The 18241-nt window shown below is 38.7% G+C and overlaps 2 protein-coding genes across 3 annotated transcripts; one reads left to right on the forward strand and one right to left on the reverse strand.

The window, feature by feature from the left end:
- Positions 1 to 2838: 2838 nt before the first annotated feature.
- On the forward strand, positions 2839 to 7536 carry LOC137294826 (putative glutathione-specific gamma-glutamylcyclotransferase 2). Of its 2 annotated transcripts, none has more exons than XM_067825945.1 (3): positions 2839 to 3053; positions 3942 to 3983; positions 5328 to 7536. In XM_067825945.1, exons 1-3 carry the CDS (start codon positions 2919 to 2921, stop codon positions 5700 to 5702), a joined length of 552 nt encoding a protein of 183 aa, XP_067682046.1. In that variant the 5' UTR covers positions 2839 to 2918; the 3' UTR covers positions 5703 to 7536. The 2 variants fall into 2 exon arrangements, with proteins under 2 accessions (XP_067682046.1, XP_067682048.1); XM_067825947.1 differs by having other exon boundaries at positions 2891 to 3156.
- Positions 7537 to 9901: 2365 nt separating this feature from the next.
- Positions 9902 to 18226, reverse strand: LOC137293611 (N-alpha-acetyltransferase 80-like). The gene is made up of 5 exons (XM_067824253.1): positions 17979 to 18226; positions 16827 to 16957; positions 16373 to 16448; positions 14811 to 14937; positions 9902 to 13720 (listed from the first exon to the last, which is right to left on the reverse strand). Exons 1-5 carry the CDS (start codon positions 18068 to 18070, stop codon positions 13499 to 13501), a joined length of 648 nt encoding a protein of 215 aa, XP_067680354.1. The 5' UTR covers positions 18071 to 18226; the 3' UTR covers positions 9902 to 13498.
- Positions 18227 to 18241: the final 15 nt, after the last annotated feature.

Here is an 18241-nt window from a genome sequence, read left to right on the forward strand (position 1 = left end):
GCTGTTTGTCTTGATCCAGTGCTGTTTGTGCAGGATCAGAGCAACTCTCAGTCTGTTTTTTATTATTATTATTATTATTATTATTTACTGGAATTACAACGACACGCCGACACGTTACACTGTAAATTTCAAACATTGTCCCATGTTCAATTGTACGCCATTTGGAACGCTTTGCACGATATTGGCGTGTTTGGACTCATATAAGGTTCAAAACACGATGTGAATAGAATAATCATTGTCTAAATCCATATAACAATATACAACGTGGTTCCCTAATAATATCTCCAAAATATGAAATATTCTCAGCTTTCATAATAGTGCATATAGCGTTTCGGGATGAGTGAGTGAGTGAGTTTAGTTTTACGTCGCACTTAGCAATATTCCAGCTATATGGGGACGGTCTGTAAATATTCGAGTCTGGACCAGACAATCCAGTGATCAACAACATGAGCATCGATCTGCGCAATGGGGAACCGATGACATGTGTCAACCAAGTCAGCTAGTCTGACCACCCGATCCCGTTAGTCGCCTCTTACGACAAGCATAGTCACCTTTTATGGCAAGCATGGGTTGCTGAAGGCCTATTCTACCCCGGGACCTTCACGGGTCCGTTTCGGGATGAACACCTCGTTTTCGTTTCTCACTGATTACTTTGTTCGGGGATAATCTACAATCTTTGTATAGGCCCCCTGCTTTGTTTAAAGTGTTCCTGATTGGTGGAAAGTGATAGTGATGATTTGGCGACTTTGCTTGACTTCCGCGACACGATGGTGATTCGCACAGGGTCACATCGTTGGTCAGCTGAAATGGCTCACGTGAACAACGTATTCATGTAGTTCACGGTTCCCTTCTTATAAAAATCTTCCGATTACAAAGAGCAATCAATGTATATGTATTACCGGCTAATCCTGTGAAGAAAGTGTGTTGCTTTTACACAGCCACTTTCCGCCAAGATGTGTTTTCCATATTTGGTGTTTTGCCTGAAAATAAAATGAAAAACCGTTCGTGTGTTAATAATATGAATAGAAGTTCATTGAAAAACAATACGTCCACACTTCTTTAGAACTGAAGTAATGCTCGTACATACACATTTACCCATCGGGTTTGTTTATATCATACGCCGCCATATAGCTGTAATATTGCTGAGTGCGGCGTAAAACTAAACTCACTCACTCACACTGTTTATATCATAGCAATGGTAAAACGGGATTTAATGTACTTGCTTGAAGAAACCAGATATCTATTTTGGGTATTGTAGACCAACTATGATAGCATGTATATAACAATTGCATAACAAACTATGAAACACAAACATGGCATCCATATTTATTTCATATTAGCATCCACACATTAGAAATCTGGAATGTTTTCTTTTCACAGCTGGGATATTTCGATCAGACTTTTTCCTCCAAAATCCAGCATCCGATAGGATCCCATTAGGTTGAGGAAACCATGATCAACATGCAGCTTTTGGTCCGTCAATATCTTCAATGATTACAGTACCCAGCCACTCTCTACAAATGCTTATTAACATGGTCTCAGTATATTGCGCTGTTTCACAGATGTAGACGCTGTCTGGTTAAATGTTCATGTTCGAATCGTTAACAGCAGCTACAAAAGTAGCAATGATACAAACATGGGGTGGGGGTGGTGGTGGGGGTGGGGGTGGGGGTGGGGGTGGGGGTTAGTCGCAGACCAGTGGTCCCAGGTCTTCACCTCTTAACGACCTCGTAAACGTCTCTTAGACGTGTACCTAGTCACAGATGACAGAGCATCATCGTACAGGTGTGTGTACCACAGGTAACTTGCACATACATTGTGTATCTGTTTGTTGAATGACACTTTCCTGATTTTGATGGCCTTCAATTTTGAAGCTGGTAGGACACAATCATAATTAGAACTGATATATACATATCTATTCTATTGCTCAGATGCCCCAGTAAAATGGACGATTCAGAACCTGAGGAAAGTCTAGATTTGCATATGACAAAACTAATCAACGTTCAGGGAATGTGTGACAAACTGCTGCTGCATAAGACAGACAATATATACCCGTTGCCATAGTTACTGGAGTGGCGAGGCAATGGATCTTAGGAATTGTAATTAATATTAGAAGACTATTGGATGAACATTGCCATTTCCACTCAGTGCAGATCGAGGAATTCTAGAAATGTACTCGTAGAACATTCCTTGTTTGGGTGGATGGGCTGTGACACTGGCACTGACGCAGATCGATGCTCATGCTGTTGATCACTGGGTTGCCTCGACTATTTACAGATCGCCGCCATATAGCTCATGTAGCTAGGATTTTGCTGAGCGCAAAACTATATTCATTCCCTCACTATTAGTTTGTAATGTGGTTTTTTTATGCATTTCAATGAAGAGGTTTTAGTACACTTTTGATATGTTAAAGTGGTTTACCTGGTCCTCTCTGTAACCCACCAGTCCAATTGTTTCAGCCGGCTAAATGATCATCATGAATCACTGACGCTATTGTCAGTTTTACATTCTAATCTGTCAGTCATCACATACTGTTGTCGACAAGTAAACATCTTATGAGGACCGTTTACATTCACATTTACAATCATTCATATATATGTGCATATACATAATCATAATCTGTCTTATAGCTCCGGCACTACTTCAGATTCGTCCTCTTGTATACAAATATGACTCCCGGTAGGCAAAGAAGAATTATTGTTATGAATAAAATACCCATCCCTTATGGATCCGGTGTTTCAAGTACAGCACCGGTCAAGAATGGGCCCTACGTATTGTGAAGCACATTGTACTGGAGGAAAATTTTACAAGCTACCTGTCTGCATAAACATAACCTTTGACCTCTCACCCCACGACAACTTTTGACGTCACAGACACTGGAAGCTGAGCCAAACAGTCGTTGAAGTTGGCAGCCAAAGATGTGGGTATTTGGCTACGGGTCTCTCATATGGAAGGTGGACTTTCCCTATGAGACTAAAGTAGTTGGATTTATAAAAGGATTCGCTCGGCGGTTTTGGCAAGGAAGTGAAGACCATCGCGGCGTACCAGGCAAGGTATATTGACGAGCACTGTATGGATCTAACTCCCGTAAACAGCTCAATGCTTTTGTTGACACGACGTGGAATCGATCATGTCACTAGATCCAACCAACAGCTGGTGAGGTACTCTTGAGGATGAGGGTTACATATTGGCGAAGTGTCTATATAAGTTGTATTTAACTGCCGAAACAGGAAGTGAACAATATTGTTAAGATGCTGTTATTCTAAGGACATCGGAATTGGGTCAAGTTCGGTTATATATGTCAAGAGGGCAGACAATAATTATCTAAAACATTTGTCAATAGACAGTACAGAATTTGTTGGTAGTGTATGGTTTGTGCTTGACTTGAGCACCGTTCATAATTATGGCAAGGGTGTATCATGATTTTTATGGAGACCCCCTCTCTGTGACAAATAAAATGTCTGCTTGTGCCAATTAAAATAACTAGAAGAAAAAATTGTGTTAAATATAAATTTTAATCAAGATTTTGTCATGCTAACTAAAAAGCATTTGTAGATCTTCATCAAACCAGAAGTATCAGCCTAAAAGGAGATTAAAGTAATTGTTGTACACACCCCTGTACAATGATATATAAAAAATGTCATGTGTGAAAATCGTCAATGTGGAACATCACCAGCCAGGCAGTCACCATTGTTGTTATGATGTCTAGAAATCTACCCACTAGTCGGAGAGGTTACACCTCTCAGGGACATGTGTTATCGTATCCTGATGATGTGTGACTTTGGTTAGTACATGTCATGAATCACCAGTGTATCAGGCTTGTATTTTATGACAGACTGTCGCTACCTGGCTTGAATACTGCTGAATGTGGCATTAACCAACAAGCCAACAATGTGGTATAGTATGAGAATGAAATATGCAATGAACTGTTTTACTTTCAGCCTGGTCGTGTTGTGACTCTGGTACCATCAAGTAACGCAGAGGCAAGTAGAATCTTTAGTGGGTTCCATATATTTCTCAATCATCTTTCTGGGCAAAAGTATAAGTTGTAATTTCTGGAGAAATTCAGTCTTCACTGTATATCCTACTGCCCTCTGCATAGGAAAGCTTGGATGGTGGAGTAGGTGAGTGGTTAATGTGTTTGCTCATCACGCTGAAGACTTGGGTTTGATTCCCTTCTTATGTTCAAGGTGGTTGGGAGCCAAGTGGTTAACGTGTTGTGCTGAAGACCCGGTTTTAATTCCCCACATGGGCACAATGTATGAAGCTCATTTCTGGTGTCTCCAGCCATGAAACTGCTAAAATCGGCGTAAAACTAAAAACCCTGAGTGCAGTGGTTGAAGCCCTGGTAGCTGTTACTGTGACTTGCTGGAATATTGCTAGAATCGGTGTAAAACACAACCCACTGACTCCTTTAGAGCCAGAACAAAGTAATCAGAACTATATATAAACCTGAAGTGTGCTTCTCACTATATAACAGGTCAGCTTTTGTTTTCCCAGAATAACTGCATTTGAGGTTTTTGTTTTGGAGGGACAGGTTTTACCTTTTACTAGAAAGAGCTCTTTCCAGGTTTTACTTTTTGTTAGTAAGACCTCTTCCCAGGTTTTTTTTCTGCAATCATCTTTTCCTAACTCTATATGAACATCAATATTCATGTGATATATGGGTGTTTGAAATCAATTGAAAAATATCGTCTAGAAATAAGGTCAAAGTGCAAATGTTTTCCGTATCAAGATTGGAACTGCAGTTCTCTGATTTGTAGGCAAACGCTGTACCACACAACCACTGAGGGAGGGAGTGAGTGAGTTTAGTTTTACGCTGCACTCAGCAACATTCCAGCCATACGGCAGTTGTCTGTAAATAATCGAGTCTGGACCAGACAATCCAGTGATCAACAACATGAGCATTGATCTGCGCAATTGGGAAACGATGACATGTGTCAACCAAATCAGCTACCCTGACCACCCAATCCTGTTAGTCGCCTCTTACAACAAGCATAGTCGCCGTTTATGGCAAACATGGATTGCTGAAGGCCTGTTCTACCCTGGGACCTTCATGGGTTGGCCGATGAAATAAATGGGGTTAAATTATCTATTTGTAGTTACTGTCATTAAAATTGAATTTACGTGTGTTTCAGTTATTGTTATGTAGCTTCATTAACTGATTATCTACGTTGTAATTGTCCATCATTGATCTATATATGTTAGAGAAACCATTGGGGTCAGGAAATCTCTCACCCCTGGTTTAACATTGCCTACCAACACCTTGGAGGCATGTTTTCTCCTACACTTCAACACCATGCAGTAATAATGTGTTATTGTTTCAGGAGGTGGTGTGGGGAGTTGCATACAAGATCCATGAGTCGGATGTGGAGAAGGTGATCTCACACCTCAACTTTCGGGAGAAGGGTGGATACGAACAGACGGTGGTGACCTTCCATCCTCAAGACAATACGATGCCCGAGTTCCAACTTACACTATACATCGGTAACACTAACAACCCCTTTTACCTTGGCCCCGCCCCTCTGGAGGACATCGCACATCAGATCTACCACTCAGTCGGTCCAAGTGGGAAGAACATTGACTACCTCCTCAACCTGGCAACGGCAATCCGGCAACTTGCACCTGAGGCTGCTGACCAACATATATTTGACTTGGAAGGTGCAGTCAAACAACTGTCATCGCAGAGTAAAATGTTGTGATGTTTGTAGAACTTATAACCTACTGAATGGAATATGAATTATTTGTGGGCTTGCAACTGAGCACAGCATCTTGAAATACAGGTGAAAAATGAACATGATAATAGTCCATTTGAAATCTCCATCCATCTTTGTAACATCTGTTCTGACAGCTGATGTGTGAAGCAGCTGGAGATGAGATTGTTACAGATGTTACATATGTTCTGTTCATACCTCTTCTTGCTGGATGATGTGCTGTCTCTTCTGAATTTAATCTTGTATTTTCTGTTTTTGTTATTTTAGCTATGTACACTTTTTATACAATGTTTCCATTGTGTGTAGGCCAGTTTGTTCCTGTATTGGCCAATATCATATTACTGTCTAAAGTTGATGAGAAAGGTGTGTTTAGTTTGGTACATTGCAGGTATACAGACAATATGGGGACAAATTATTATTGTTTAATAGTCACAGCAGTTTTGAAACCTTCTACAAAACAAAGCTGTTACAAAAACACAAGTTTTCATGTTTGTCATGAGAGACTTTTAGTTGTTTTCATTTTATGTTTTCACTCCTATGAAATTCACAAGAAAAGTTAATGTAATCATGTTACGAAGCCGAGGTATGAAGTTTGTTTTACTTCATACTGGAAGCTTTACACATCAACATGAATGATCGAGTGTCATATTTACTGTAAACATAATGGGTTAAATGGTGTTGGGTTAAATTTTCCCATCAACATCTATGTAAAATGAAAGCACAGGGTTCAGGATGCCAGAATACACCTATGTGTAAGAGCCCACTAAACTGAGGTGATACTGATGAAAGCCTCAGTGACCTGACTGACTGTGTCCCAGCTGGTCCTACATGGATGTTTCCTTACACCAGTCAAGTAACATCTCACACACCAGAGATCTGTGATTATATACCTTGTGGATTTTATTCCTATTAATTGTGGTGCCCCTTACCAAAGATCTGTTTTTGTATTTGAACAGCCTGCAACATTGTTTGTGAAAATATGTACAAATATGCCAGCTAGAAATATTTTGTGTGATTTTCCTGAGGTCTAGGATGGTAAGTTTGAAACATGAAAGTGTTGATAAATCTTTTAAGGGCATTTAGAAGTGGAATACATAAGAAAAGCAAGATTTCTGGATGTCAGTGTCTTTATTGTTAAAAATTGTTATTTTTTCAGAATAAAGAAGTTGACATTCATAAATCACGCTTTTCTTGTGTTGGTAAATGTTGATAAATTTTAGTGTCATTTGTGATTGTAATAGTATGAAAAATATAAAATACCTCTCCATCTTTTTTCAACACAATAGATTGTGATGGTATGGACTGTGACTTCTGTGTGTCGCTGTGTCAACTGCTGCAGACTACAGAACTTGTTAGGTCAAGGGGTAATATTGATGGCCTCAGCCTCATTCGAGACATGAAGTCAGGAGGTTTTATTTATTGAGGACAGGTGTCAGTGTTGCAATGGCTACAGACTGAGAATCTCTTTGCTTTGTGTGTTGTGAATACACTGTCTTTAGATGGAAATTTACGTAATACAGTAACATATCCTCCAAGAGTCATTGTCGTGACGACTGTTTTTGTTATATATCAGTGTTCATACTGTGCATGTCAGGGTGTTACAATTGTTCATATTGCTGTTATTAATTGTTCAAATTGTTGTTATTAATTGTCCTTATTGCTGCTGTTACAAATGTTATTTATTTAGCATATCTTAACATTTTCCTAAAAAGTCATGATGTATAACCTTATGGTTAAGCTGACATAAAATGTGGTTCTGATAAACCAGTTTGTATGCTTAGTGTTTCTTGTACAAGATAAAAGTAAATTTTAGCACATCTGACTGAAACTTTGTTAGCTTATGGTTGAGTGATCTGTCTGTCCACTGGTAACTGTTGCATGTCTGAACTCTGGAGTTGACGCCAGACATAGGGTCTACAAATCTGCTTCTAGAATGCTGATCCAACTTGCCTGCACCCACTCAGCCTTATCTGTGTGTGTATCCAGCATGTGGTTTTGTCAGGCTAACTTATCTTCAGCGCAGTATTAGTCGTGACAGCTCATACTGAGTCTTAAGAAACCTGAGAAGGTCACATCAGCTTACCTTTACCTTGAAAAAGTTTGTGCCCGAACTATTCCGAATGCTGTATGATCTAAGCCATGCTCAGCAATATTCAAGCTGTATGGTGGTGGTCTGTAAATAATCAAGTCTGGACCACATGGTCCAGTGATCAACAGCATGAGCATCAGTCTCTGCGATTGGGAACCAATGGCGTGTCAGCAAAGTCACTGAACCTGACCCATTGGTTGTGTTACCCACAAGTATGGGTTACTGAAGATCAATATGTTAACCTGCAACCTTCACGGGTAGCCACAACAGTGAGTAAACAGTTACTGAAAATTGTGGTTTTGTCAGTATTCAAGGATGTCAGCTTGCAGAAACATTACCTATAGGTAACCATGTCATCAGAAAGCCCCAAGTGTACATGTATATATTCCATGTAAAATATCTGTGTTTTCTGCAGATTTTCGTTTGTTTAGAGATCAGTGTCGGTGACCACTGAACCCTACACAGTAGGTGTTGTCTGATTGGCAAAATCTCTGCCACCTCAGGTTTGATTGGATGGCCATAGGTTGCTCAAAGGTTAGCTGACGTGACCTTCTACTTGGGTTCATCAGACTCTAGGACAAGTTGTTATGGCTATCGACTTCTTTATTGCGTGAGTGCGACATTTCGATACTGATTCTTGTACCGTTGTCAAGCAGGTGACGTTGTCACTCCATCCATAACAATTTGTCCTATTTGTACACCTCAACTTCTAAAATGCCACTCAAACAAGTTCATTAGACTTTGTATAACAATATATCAAACAAGCAATGTCACTAAGGTGACATAATCCCCCGTTGCATATTATCAAATGAAACTTACAGTGAAATGAAAGGTCGTAGTTTAAGATGAAGTAAAATATCAACAAAAACATTACTCTCAAACTCTCGTGATATCATGCACTATCGTGGTTCAAACACAAAAATATTTTGAGGAATCACTTAGACCTTGACCAGTGTATGAAACTCCTAAAAAACAGTCGCCGTGACCTTAAAAATTAACTGAAGATCACCAAACTGACGGTCCTTGAGATATCTCGCTAACAAGGAAAACGCTTAAGTCCCCTTATAACCTTGAGATGAAGGTCAAGGTCACCAAACCTGTCTGAGATTTTTCTTTTACTGTGATAAACCTAGATACCAAATATGAAAAGAATCTAGAAAACGGTTCTTAAGATATTCAAATCCATACGTACATATGTACGCAGCCTAATACTTTATCCCCCGCTTTGCACTATATGCATGGTGGGGGCTAATAATACTGAGCCTAGGTTATCTTAGACTGGTGGTTTGTGAGCTATAAATATCAATATTTTCTCACATTTTCATTACTGATTAAGCCACTACCTTTGACCTCCACAAGCCACGTCTTTTCAAATACTGCGTAAATAGTTCTGATGCTCCAAGGCCTGTGGATCTGAAAGTAATATTTGTATGTATTTGGTTTAGCTAAAGACTGCCCATAAAACTGTAATCCGACCTTACACAGACATGGCTTCAATACTTCTTCTTAATCCACACAACCTTGTGGTCCAAGTGTTAACAATATAAAATCATTTAGCTCTCTGGTTACTTAAACACCACTGGCCTCTAAGAAATAACTGCTTAAATGATCACTTATTATTTATATACTATCAGTGGCCGCCTCATAGAATTATGTACAGTCAGTGACCTCGTGGAATTATGTACAGTCTGTGGCCTCGTAGAATTATGTACACAGTCTGTGGCCTCGTAGAATTATGTACAGTCTGTGGCCTCGTAGAATTATGTACAGTTTGTGGTCTCGTAGAATTATGTAGTCTGTGGCCTCGAATTAAATAGTCATTGGCCTTGTAGACTTGTGTACAGTCAGTGGCCTTGTAGGGTTGTGTACAGTTAGTCCTCCAGCACAGAAAGTGGCCATGTCAAATATGGCATTTGTTGGCCACTTGTAATTATCACCTTACATGTAAAATGAATATGTGTAAGTGATTTCACAATTATCTTTTTCATGACTTTTTCTCTGCTTCTGCTACACACAGCCTGGTAAAGGTAACTGAACGAGTGAATCACTAGGTGGGAAAGGCGGTCACAACTCAATGTGGAGAATCATAAACAACAAAAAGTCTGCATATATTTATTGAAAAAAAAAAGAACAGGTGTAAACATACAAGTTGATAGATTGATGGCACAGAAGCACAATCCCCCACACGTGTTGTAAAACAGTTATAACATCTGCTGCCTGGTTATAAACACTATAACTGGCAGACACTGCCAACAGACACCACACAAACAACTTCCCTGAAGATGCTGGAAATGAAACCAACGCGTCAACACTTAACAATCTTCAGAGCTGGGACACATCAAAATATAAATAAATATTCAACATCTCATTTTCATAATCGATAAAAACAAATCTTAAATTTATATTTGTACATATTTAAAAAAATGTGTTGGCTGCTAGATAATATGCCTCAGGTAAAGCCTCCTACATGAAGTACATCACTGGTCAAATCTGTTATACCACTGATGAAAACTGTTGAACATTTGTATTGGCGGAAGTAAATTGATAAATCTTTGTTAAATGTAAGTGGACATGAATCATACCCTCCACTCCATCAGTGAGTTATAGTTTATGGCTGATTCTCATGAAGTTAAATTTGGCATACATATGATACTAAAACAAGATCAAACTCTCAACATGTGTAGAGCTCAGGAATGGAAATATTCTGTGCGCACCTCTTCAACACAGGCATCAATAAGAACTGTCGAAGACTAAACCTGTGTCTAGCAAGCTGATGCTGTAACCATGTGGTTACCACTCTCCCAACATGGAGAACACCATAATGGCAGATAACTCTGACTATTGCTACACTAAAGAGCAGATAACTCTGCCAGAGAAATATCAGTCATAGGCTGACTACTCCATCGTCTTAGTTCATCAAAACTCTTGGGGCATACAGATCATCAGTAACAGAAAATGTCAGTTACAACTGAAAAGAATAAAATCATTAATTCCACAGTAAACAGTCTGTATTCCATGATTGGTATTCCATGATGATTTCAGTGGAAATGTAATGAGTCCTGTAATACCGTCATCAATAATCTAGATATTCTGAACAGCCAAAAAATTCACAACTGTTTTTTTGTCAAGTCTTGCAATAGAACGTTTTAATATGATTGCTTACTTCTGTGAGATTTCATTTTTTCGAAACTTCTGTTTCTTTTGCTGTTCAGAATATACACACTATAACAAAGGAGCACCAAAAAGTGGCAACATATTGTATCTTGTAATACTATCTTCCAACAACTAACATACAAAAAGCATAAAAAGACAATGGTTGGAGGTAGTGGTCTGGCATGTATTATGTCCTGAGAGTGTTCCACATCTGAATTGCATCAGTGAAGTCATTTATGATTTCAACATTTTGTTCAGTTTGAAAAAGAAAAGTAAATGAAACTTTTGCATCTGAATAGTGACCAGTTCTGTAGTGTCTCTCCATAAGCTGCCAGCACTTCCATCCATCTATAGAGTCAACAGTTGGAGGGATATACTACACTACCCAAAACAAGTTAAGGAATACTTGATTTAAAATACTTGAGTGTATATTCTGACTATGAAGCAAAGTACACGAACAGTATGATACAGTTTCTTTGTCCTGGACTTCACTCAGCTGCAGCAAAACATGGACGGAGGACTTCATGATGATTCACCACTGAAAGCTCTTGCACATCACACATTCAACTGACCCACCTAATTGTCTTTTAAAATCAAATACATCAACACGAGTTGATACAGGTTTAAAATCTGAAAATAGCTAAGGAGTTGTATACAAATCAAATACAAGTGAAGACATATATGATGCTGAAAGACACAAGGGTACGTTTCCATTTTAGCATCAAAAAGTAATTCTTTTGACTCCTTTTGAAAACAGTAATAATCTTAAATGTTAAGTGGACAGCTAACCTGCTTCAAGTGATTAGTGATTTCACAGTGGTCTATGAGATACAGCTTGATAAGACCCGAGCACTATCTCCTGTGGAAGACACATCTGGATGACGATTGTTATTCACATCTGTAAATGTTGTTGGAAGGAAGGGCTTGAGCTGTTGGTGAGAAAGTCTGTACACACTATGGGCATGATGAGACATTAAGCATGACTAGAAGTATCCTGTGGTTTACAAAGAATGAACTGTTTTCATACCACTAAAGCATTAAATAACCAGAGGTACATGCTGTAAAATATATACTATAAAGGACCATTCATAATCTATGGCTAGGGTGGTGATGATGATTTTGATGGATAAGTATGTGAACTGTGAAAGACACTTCCCCTCCCTATGAAATTAAGTGCAAAGAAAGTGATCCTCCTCAGTGCCTCCTCCCATCATTTCTAAGCATAATAGAACTTTCATGTGAAAAATACAAAATTAAAGTCTCCTAACACTCTAACCCAGCATACACAAGCATTTCTGCTTTACAACTGAAATTCAGCCTTCAAACTACAAGCCAAAACTTGCAAACTAACATACCAATTTGCTTAAAGTTGCCTATAAAACATGGTGTCTGTAAATTTTATATATTTCATGCTCTAAGATTTTCATGGTTACTGTTCCAAAAGACAGGAAGCAGATTTGAACTTTACTAAAAATGTCAAAGATGAATTGAAGTGAATTTCCTTCAGAAATCTGAAAAATTCCTTTATACTGCCATATTGTAAACAAGGCACAGAATATCCATTGTTATCAGTGGCATGAAACACTGCATGCTCAGATCAAACGGACACTTTTAGAGGACTATTTCAAAAAGGCACACGATAATGGATAAGCAGTCATTATCACATGGCAAGTGCTGTGCTTAACTTGACTTTGTTTCCTACCTGATAAGTCAGTTATATACCGTGGGGTGGTTTTCAATACCATGCTGAACAAAAATTAAGTGATGCCACAAAAGCTATCACTAAATAAATATTAATAAATGCTGTAATTGTGCCAGTGTGTCTATCTGATAATACAAAAGAACATATTTTGTGATATCTTGCCACTATCCAATACTTGATACAGTGTTCAGTATTTACCTTGCATTGTTTAATGTTCATCCTGATGCTAGTAACTGACTGCTGGTACAGATCACTCATGTCACTCATCAGCCAATATGAGCATTACATCTTTCACATCTACTCCAACCAAATGAAAATGATATTTTTAGATACAGCTTTCCCTAATTATTGTAACCATGTATTTAATAAAGTTCTAGTTAAAAGGAGACAAAACAAAGCACCCAAAGTGTCTACCACATCCCAACCAGCTGATTAAACAATGTCATCTCCAATGTTGAAAGCTCAGTTCATTATATATTAATCTCTAATAATAATAGTAATAATAATAATACATGAACTTGTGCCAAAAAGCACTGACTATACTGCATATGAAAACAAGAATGATTCTGGGAAACTGGCATCAGGATCTTGCTTGGCTGTCACAGTTCGCTGTGAGCTCACTTATCAACCAGCATGCACTTTACATAAATTTATAATAACACTGGTTTTAAGAGGAGTACCATTAAAAGACGTTCTCTACAACTAAAGAGGCTTAAAAAGCCTATGAATAAACCCCTGCTAAAACTCTGGTATACATGTCTTGTAGACATATTTCTAACTATGCACCTAGTATGTCTAGACCTAGGAATGGGGCACCGGTTTAGGCTGGCACACCATGGTCTACAGGAGATCCTTTCTCATCCATGTGATGGAGTTGCGGCTCAGTCTGATGACGTGCCTGTCATCATCTGTTGGAGCAGGAGGGGGTGGGGGCACAGGAGGTGGTGGAGGAGGTGGTGGGGGCGGAGGGTTACTAGTGTCAGTGGGAGGTAACTCTGCCACTGCAACCTCCTTGGCTGTGTCTGGTGAGTTGCTCATGCTGACACCCATCATCTTAGAGATCTGGAAAATATCGAACACCAGGACATGATCAGTAACACGCAACAATGGTAGAATTTAAATACACACTTTAATTTTCCATGATGTTCAAGGAGGTGACCAACAATCAACCATCCTCTAAATCCAATCTCTAACCAAAGAGATGGGATACAGATGAGATAAGACTTTGTTGACCTGAAAGAAATTAACATAGCTTGTTTGGAAATTCATATTGCATCTGGCACAAGAATATTTGGGATGACAGTTTGTTGATACACAACAGAATATCTAGTACAAGATGATTATCTGTGTTATTACCCACCAGACAATCCAACATAAGATGATATATCAATGTTATTACCCACCAGACAATCCAACATAAGATGATATATCAATGTTATTACCCACCAGACAATCCAACATAAGATGATATATCAATGTTATTACCCACCAGATCATCCAACATAAGATGATATATCAATGTTATTACCCACCAGACAATCCAACATAAGATGATATATCAATGTTATTACCCACCAGACAATCCAACATAAGATGATATATCAATGTTATTACCCACCAGACAATCCAACATAAGATGATATATCAATGTTATTACCCACGAGATCATCCAACATAAGATGATATATAAATGGTATTACCCACCAGACAATCCAACACAAGATGATATATCAATGTCATTACCCACCAGATCATCCAGCAAAAGATGATATATCGATGTTATTACCCACCAGATCATCCAACATAAGATGATATATCAATGTTATTACCCACCAGACAATCCAACATAAGATGACATATCAATGTTATTACCCACCAGACAATCCAACATAAGATGATATATCAATGTTATTACCCACCAGATCATCCAACATAAGATGATATATCATTGGTATTACCCACCAGACAATCCAACATAAGATGATCATCCAACACAAGATGATATATCAATGTTATTACCCACCAAACTATCCAGTACAAGATGATATTTCTATGTTATTACCCACCAGACAATCCAACACAAGATGATATATCAATGTCATTACCCACAAGATCATCCAACATAACATGATATATGAATGTTATTACCCACCAGACTATCCGGTATGAGATGAGCATTAGCTCCTAGACTTGCAACTGGACCAGAAGGCTGGTACCCAAGATGGCGGTAAAATCCTTCTTTGTCTATCGTATTCAAAAATATTGTTTTGAATCCTGCACTGTAATAACAAAGAACAAGTCTTCAGTTACTACCTGTATCAGAAAACCCATGCATTGTAGCATGATATCATCAAAATCCTACATTTATATAGAGTCTGTGAGTGAATGTTGTTTTATGAAGTAGTCATAAATTTTTCCAGGTGTATCAACGTGCTTGATAGAGTCTGGACCTTGTGGATAGCATGTCATTGTGTTATGCCTGTATATGTTGATGATTAGCCATATCACAGATAGTGACATATTGGTCAGCTATGACAATAAGCATGAGGTACCAGGAACCTTGGCTCTGAAAATTAACTTGAGATACCATGGATACCTTGGCTCTGGCACTGGGCATAAGGTACCAGTAACCATGGTTCTGACAATAAGCATAAGCCATAGTCATATGCACTGATATGCTTAGTTCTGACAATGAGCTTGAGATACCAAGTACCTTGGTTCTGACAATGCGCCTGAGGTACCAGGAACATTGGCTCTGACAATAAGCCTGAGGTGCCAGGAACATTGGCTCTGACAATGAACAAGAGATAAGCCTGAAGTACCAGGAACCTTGGTTCTGACAATGAACTTGAGGTACCAGTGACCTTGGTTCTGACACTGAAGATGAGGTACATGGGACCTTGGCTCTGACAATAAGCCTGTGGTACTACTGACCATGGTTCTGACAAGAAGCTTTAGGTACCAGGAACCTTGCCTCTGACAATAAGCCTGAGGTACTAAAGAACATTGGCTCTGACAATACGCCTGAGGTACCAGGAACCTTGGTTCTAACAATACGCCTAAGGGACCAGGGACGTTGACTCTGAAACTGAACATGAGGTACTGGTAACCCTGACTCTGACAACTAGCATGAAGCACTGGAGACCTTAGCTCTGGCATCAGGCATCAGCTATCAGCTATCATGGTTCTAACAACTAGTATGAAATACATTTAGGCTCCCTTATATAACAAGCATCGGGTAGCAGTGACAATCAAAGCACTTTTCTCTGTGTTATGCACTAACAACAAATTTTTCAACACAAATGTTGTGAGACATATACTTAACCACATTATATGAATTTTCAGGAACAATTCCATCAGAAACAGTCCTTGACTGTTGTTAATGTAGATTCCAAAGACTACATACTGTAGAATAGATGTTTTATCACATATGATCTATCGTTCATTTGAATTAATGATCTAATATACAGGCAAACACCATTGTTCAAAAGCTGAAAGGACATTATTAGATGCTTTGTGTCATCCAGTGCTTGACACAGCTAAAAATAATCCATAAAGAAACAATACTTAGGAGAGGGAACTTTTATCTTCACACAGTAGTATGTTTGACACATCAGGTTTTGGTACAGAGGTGTTTGTCTGTCATTGGTAGGTAACAATGCCACTTCAGGATATCCATGCAATGGCTTGAACTTTGCATGAAGATCCCCTCACCTCTTAGCATACTCTTCTGTCTTATCCATCAGTTTCCGACCTAAACCTTTCCCACGAAGATCTTTTGGAACCACAACTGAAATCAGAAAAAATCACATTTTGTTAGATCAAACTTGCTAACATACACGTAAGTAATATGCTTTTATGCACAGTAGTTCATTGTGTCTTCATGCTCATGGATTCATGCAAACAGATATAAACATATACATCACTAATTGGTCAAATTATACAAAAATACAAACCTGTTTAAAGATTTTTTCAAAATTATCATAATCACATGTGCCTATCACTGTAACAAATTTACTAAAAACTTACAATAAAAATTGATCCACACAACACAAAGACACCAACTATCATGTCAAGTTGCCATTGTTTCACATATCATTATTAAGATGACAAAGATAACAGATCACCATTCAAATTCAACTCTGCAATTCTCTGTGAAAGAAATTACCTGATTCTAATAAACATGTGTTCTTGATTCCTTGGACTGATGCCAATCGACTGTGACCCACCACTTTGCTTTCTGACACAAGAACCAAGCTAACTGGCAAGTCATCACATGATTTCTCAAGGCTGTAAAGTCTGTAGATAAAACATTATTGTATTGTATCAGACTATTGGCCAATTTTACAATGTTTACTCTGCATGTTTGGATAAGGATCCATGATAGGAGTTGTGACAATGGCCAGACAAAGTTCTCATCATCAAATACCATTCATCTGACCCGTGAAGGTCCCGGGGTAGAATAGGCCTTCAGCAACCAATGCTTGCCATGAAAGGCGACTGTGCTTGTCGTAAGAGGCGACTAATGGGATTGGGTGGTCAGACTCGCTTACTTGGTTGATACGTCATCGGTTCCCAATTGCACTGATCGATGCTCATATTGTTGATCACTGGATTGTCTGGTCCAGATTTGATTATTTACAAATCGCCGCCATATAGCTGGAATATTGCTGGGTGCGGCGTAAAACTAAACACACTCACACACCATTGGTCTGCCAGCTGTCCTCTGATCCACAGAGACTCTGATGATAAGAACCTTCTGTGAACTATATTGCTCAATGTGACCATTTTGTCTGATGTGTCTGTATTATGTGAACTTACCATGACCTACTATTTAACAGGGCCATTGAATTCTACAGTCAGGACATGAATCATGCTGTGTCTAACTGAAAGACTCCATCAAAGCTCTAAAGGCATACATCAGTAAAATGTATGTCAATGTTGGCAATATAGATGCTATATGAAAGGAATAATACCATAGGGATAACAACTTCCTTCTCATATTCCTTTGATAGTAGATTCTTCTGCCATTCTCTTTGTCCAAAATAATCTTTAACTGGAATTTTGAATGCTTAACTTGTCGACCAACGGACCATAAACCCATAAATGAAGATACACTGCCAGCAAAACATCTGTGTCTTTCTTGACAATTAATTATAAAAGAATCATAGGATATCTGGCTAAAACATCCAGGTTATTATACTCATTACTGCGATCCGAAATACGCGGTCAGCATGGATATTTGCACAGAATTTACAAAATTCAGTGCAAATATAATATAGCTATAGATCAAAGATATAGTGCCATAAACTATACCTACCTTGCAGCGATGCTTCTCGGCCACTCGGAGTTGAGAAGCTGAGCACAGTCTTGCAACCATTCCTTGTGAGAATGTAGAGGAAAAAGTTCCATTTCGTTAGCTATTTTCTCATAATATCGCGTGTCTCAGTTTCGCCCAACAAGGCTACCTCAGTAACTATCTTTCCATCCACGAAAAGTCAATATTTGCATCAACTTTGTCAACACAAACCAGTTTTGCATGTGAATCAAAGGGAGATCACTCTCAATCTTTGACTTGCGATT

The sequence above is a fragment of the Haliotis asinina genome, chromosome 8 (genome assembly GCF_037392515.1).
Source record: "Haliotis asinina isolate JCU_RB_2024 chromosome 8, JCU_Hal_asi_v2, whole genome shotgun sequence".
NCBI lineage: Eukaryota > Metazoa > Mollusca > Gastropoda > Lepetellida > Haliotidae > Haliotis > Haliotis asinina.

Bases quoted from the DNA above. Each gene is read 5' to 3' on its own strand.
- LOC137294826 (XM_067825945.1), top strand. From the start codon at position 2,919: ATGTGGGTATTTGGCTACGGGTCTCTCATATGGAAGGTGGACTTTCCC. The intron at 3,054-3,941 runs GTATATTGACGA...TTTTACTTTCAG, and splicing joins ATCGCGGCGTACCAGGCAAG to CCTGGTCGTGTTGTGACTCT. The intron at 3,984-5,327 runs GCAAGTAGAATC...TTATTGTTTCAG, and splicing joins TACCATCAAGTAACGCAGAG to GAGGTGGTGTGGGGAGTTGC.
- LOC137293611 (XM_067824253.1), bottom strand. From the start codon at position 18,070: ATGGAACTTTTTCCTCTACATTCTCACAAGGAATGGTTGCAAGACTGT. The intron at 16,958-17,978 runs GTAGGTATAGTT...TTTTATCTACAG, and splicing joins CCGAGAAGCATCGCTGCAAG to ACTTTACAGCCTTGAGAAAT. The intron at 13,721-14,810 runs GTGGGTAATAAC...GATATTTTCCAG, and splicing joins ATCTCATACCGGATAGTCTG to ATCTCTAAGATGATGGGTGT.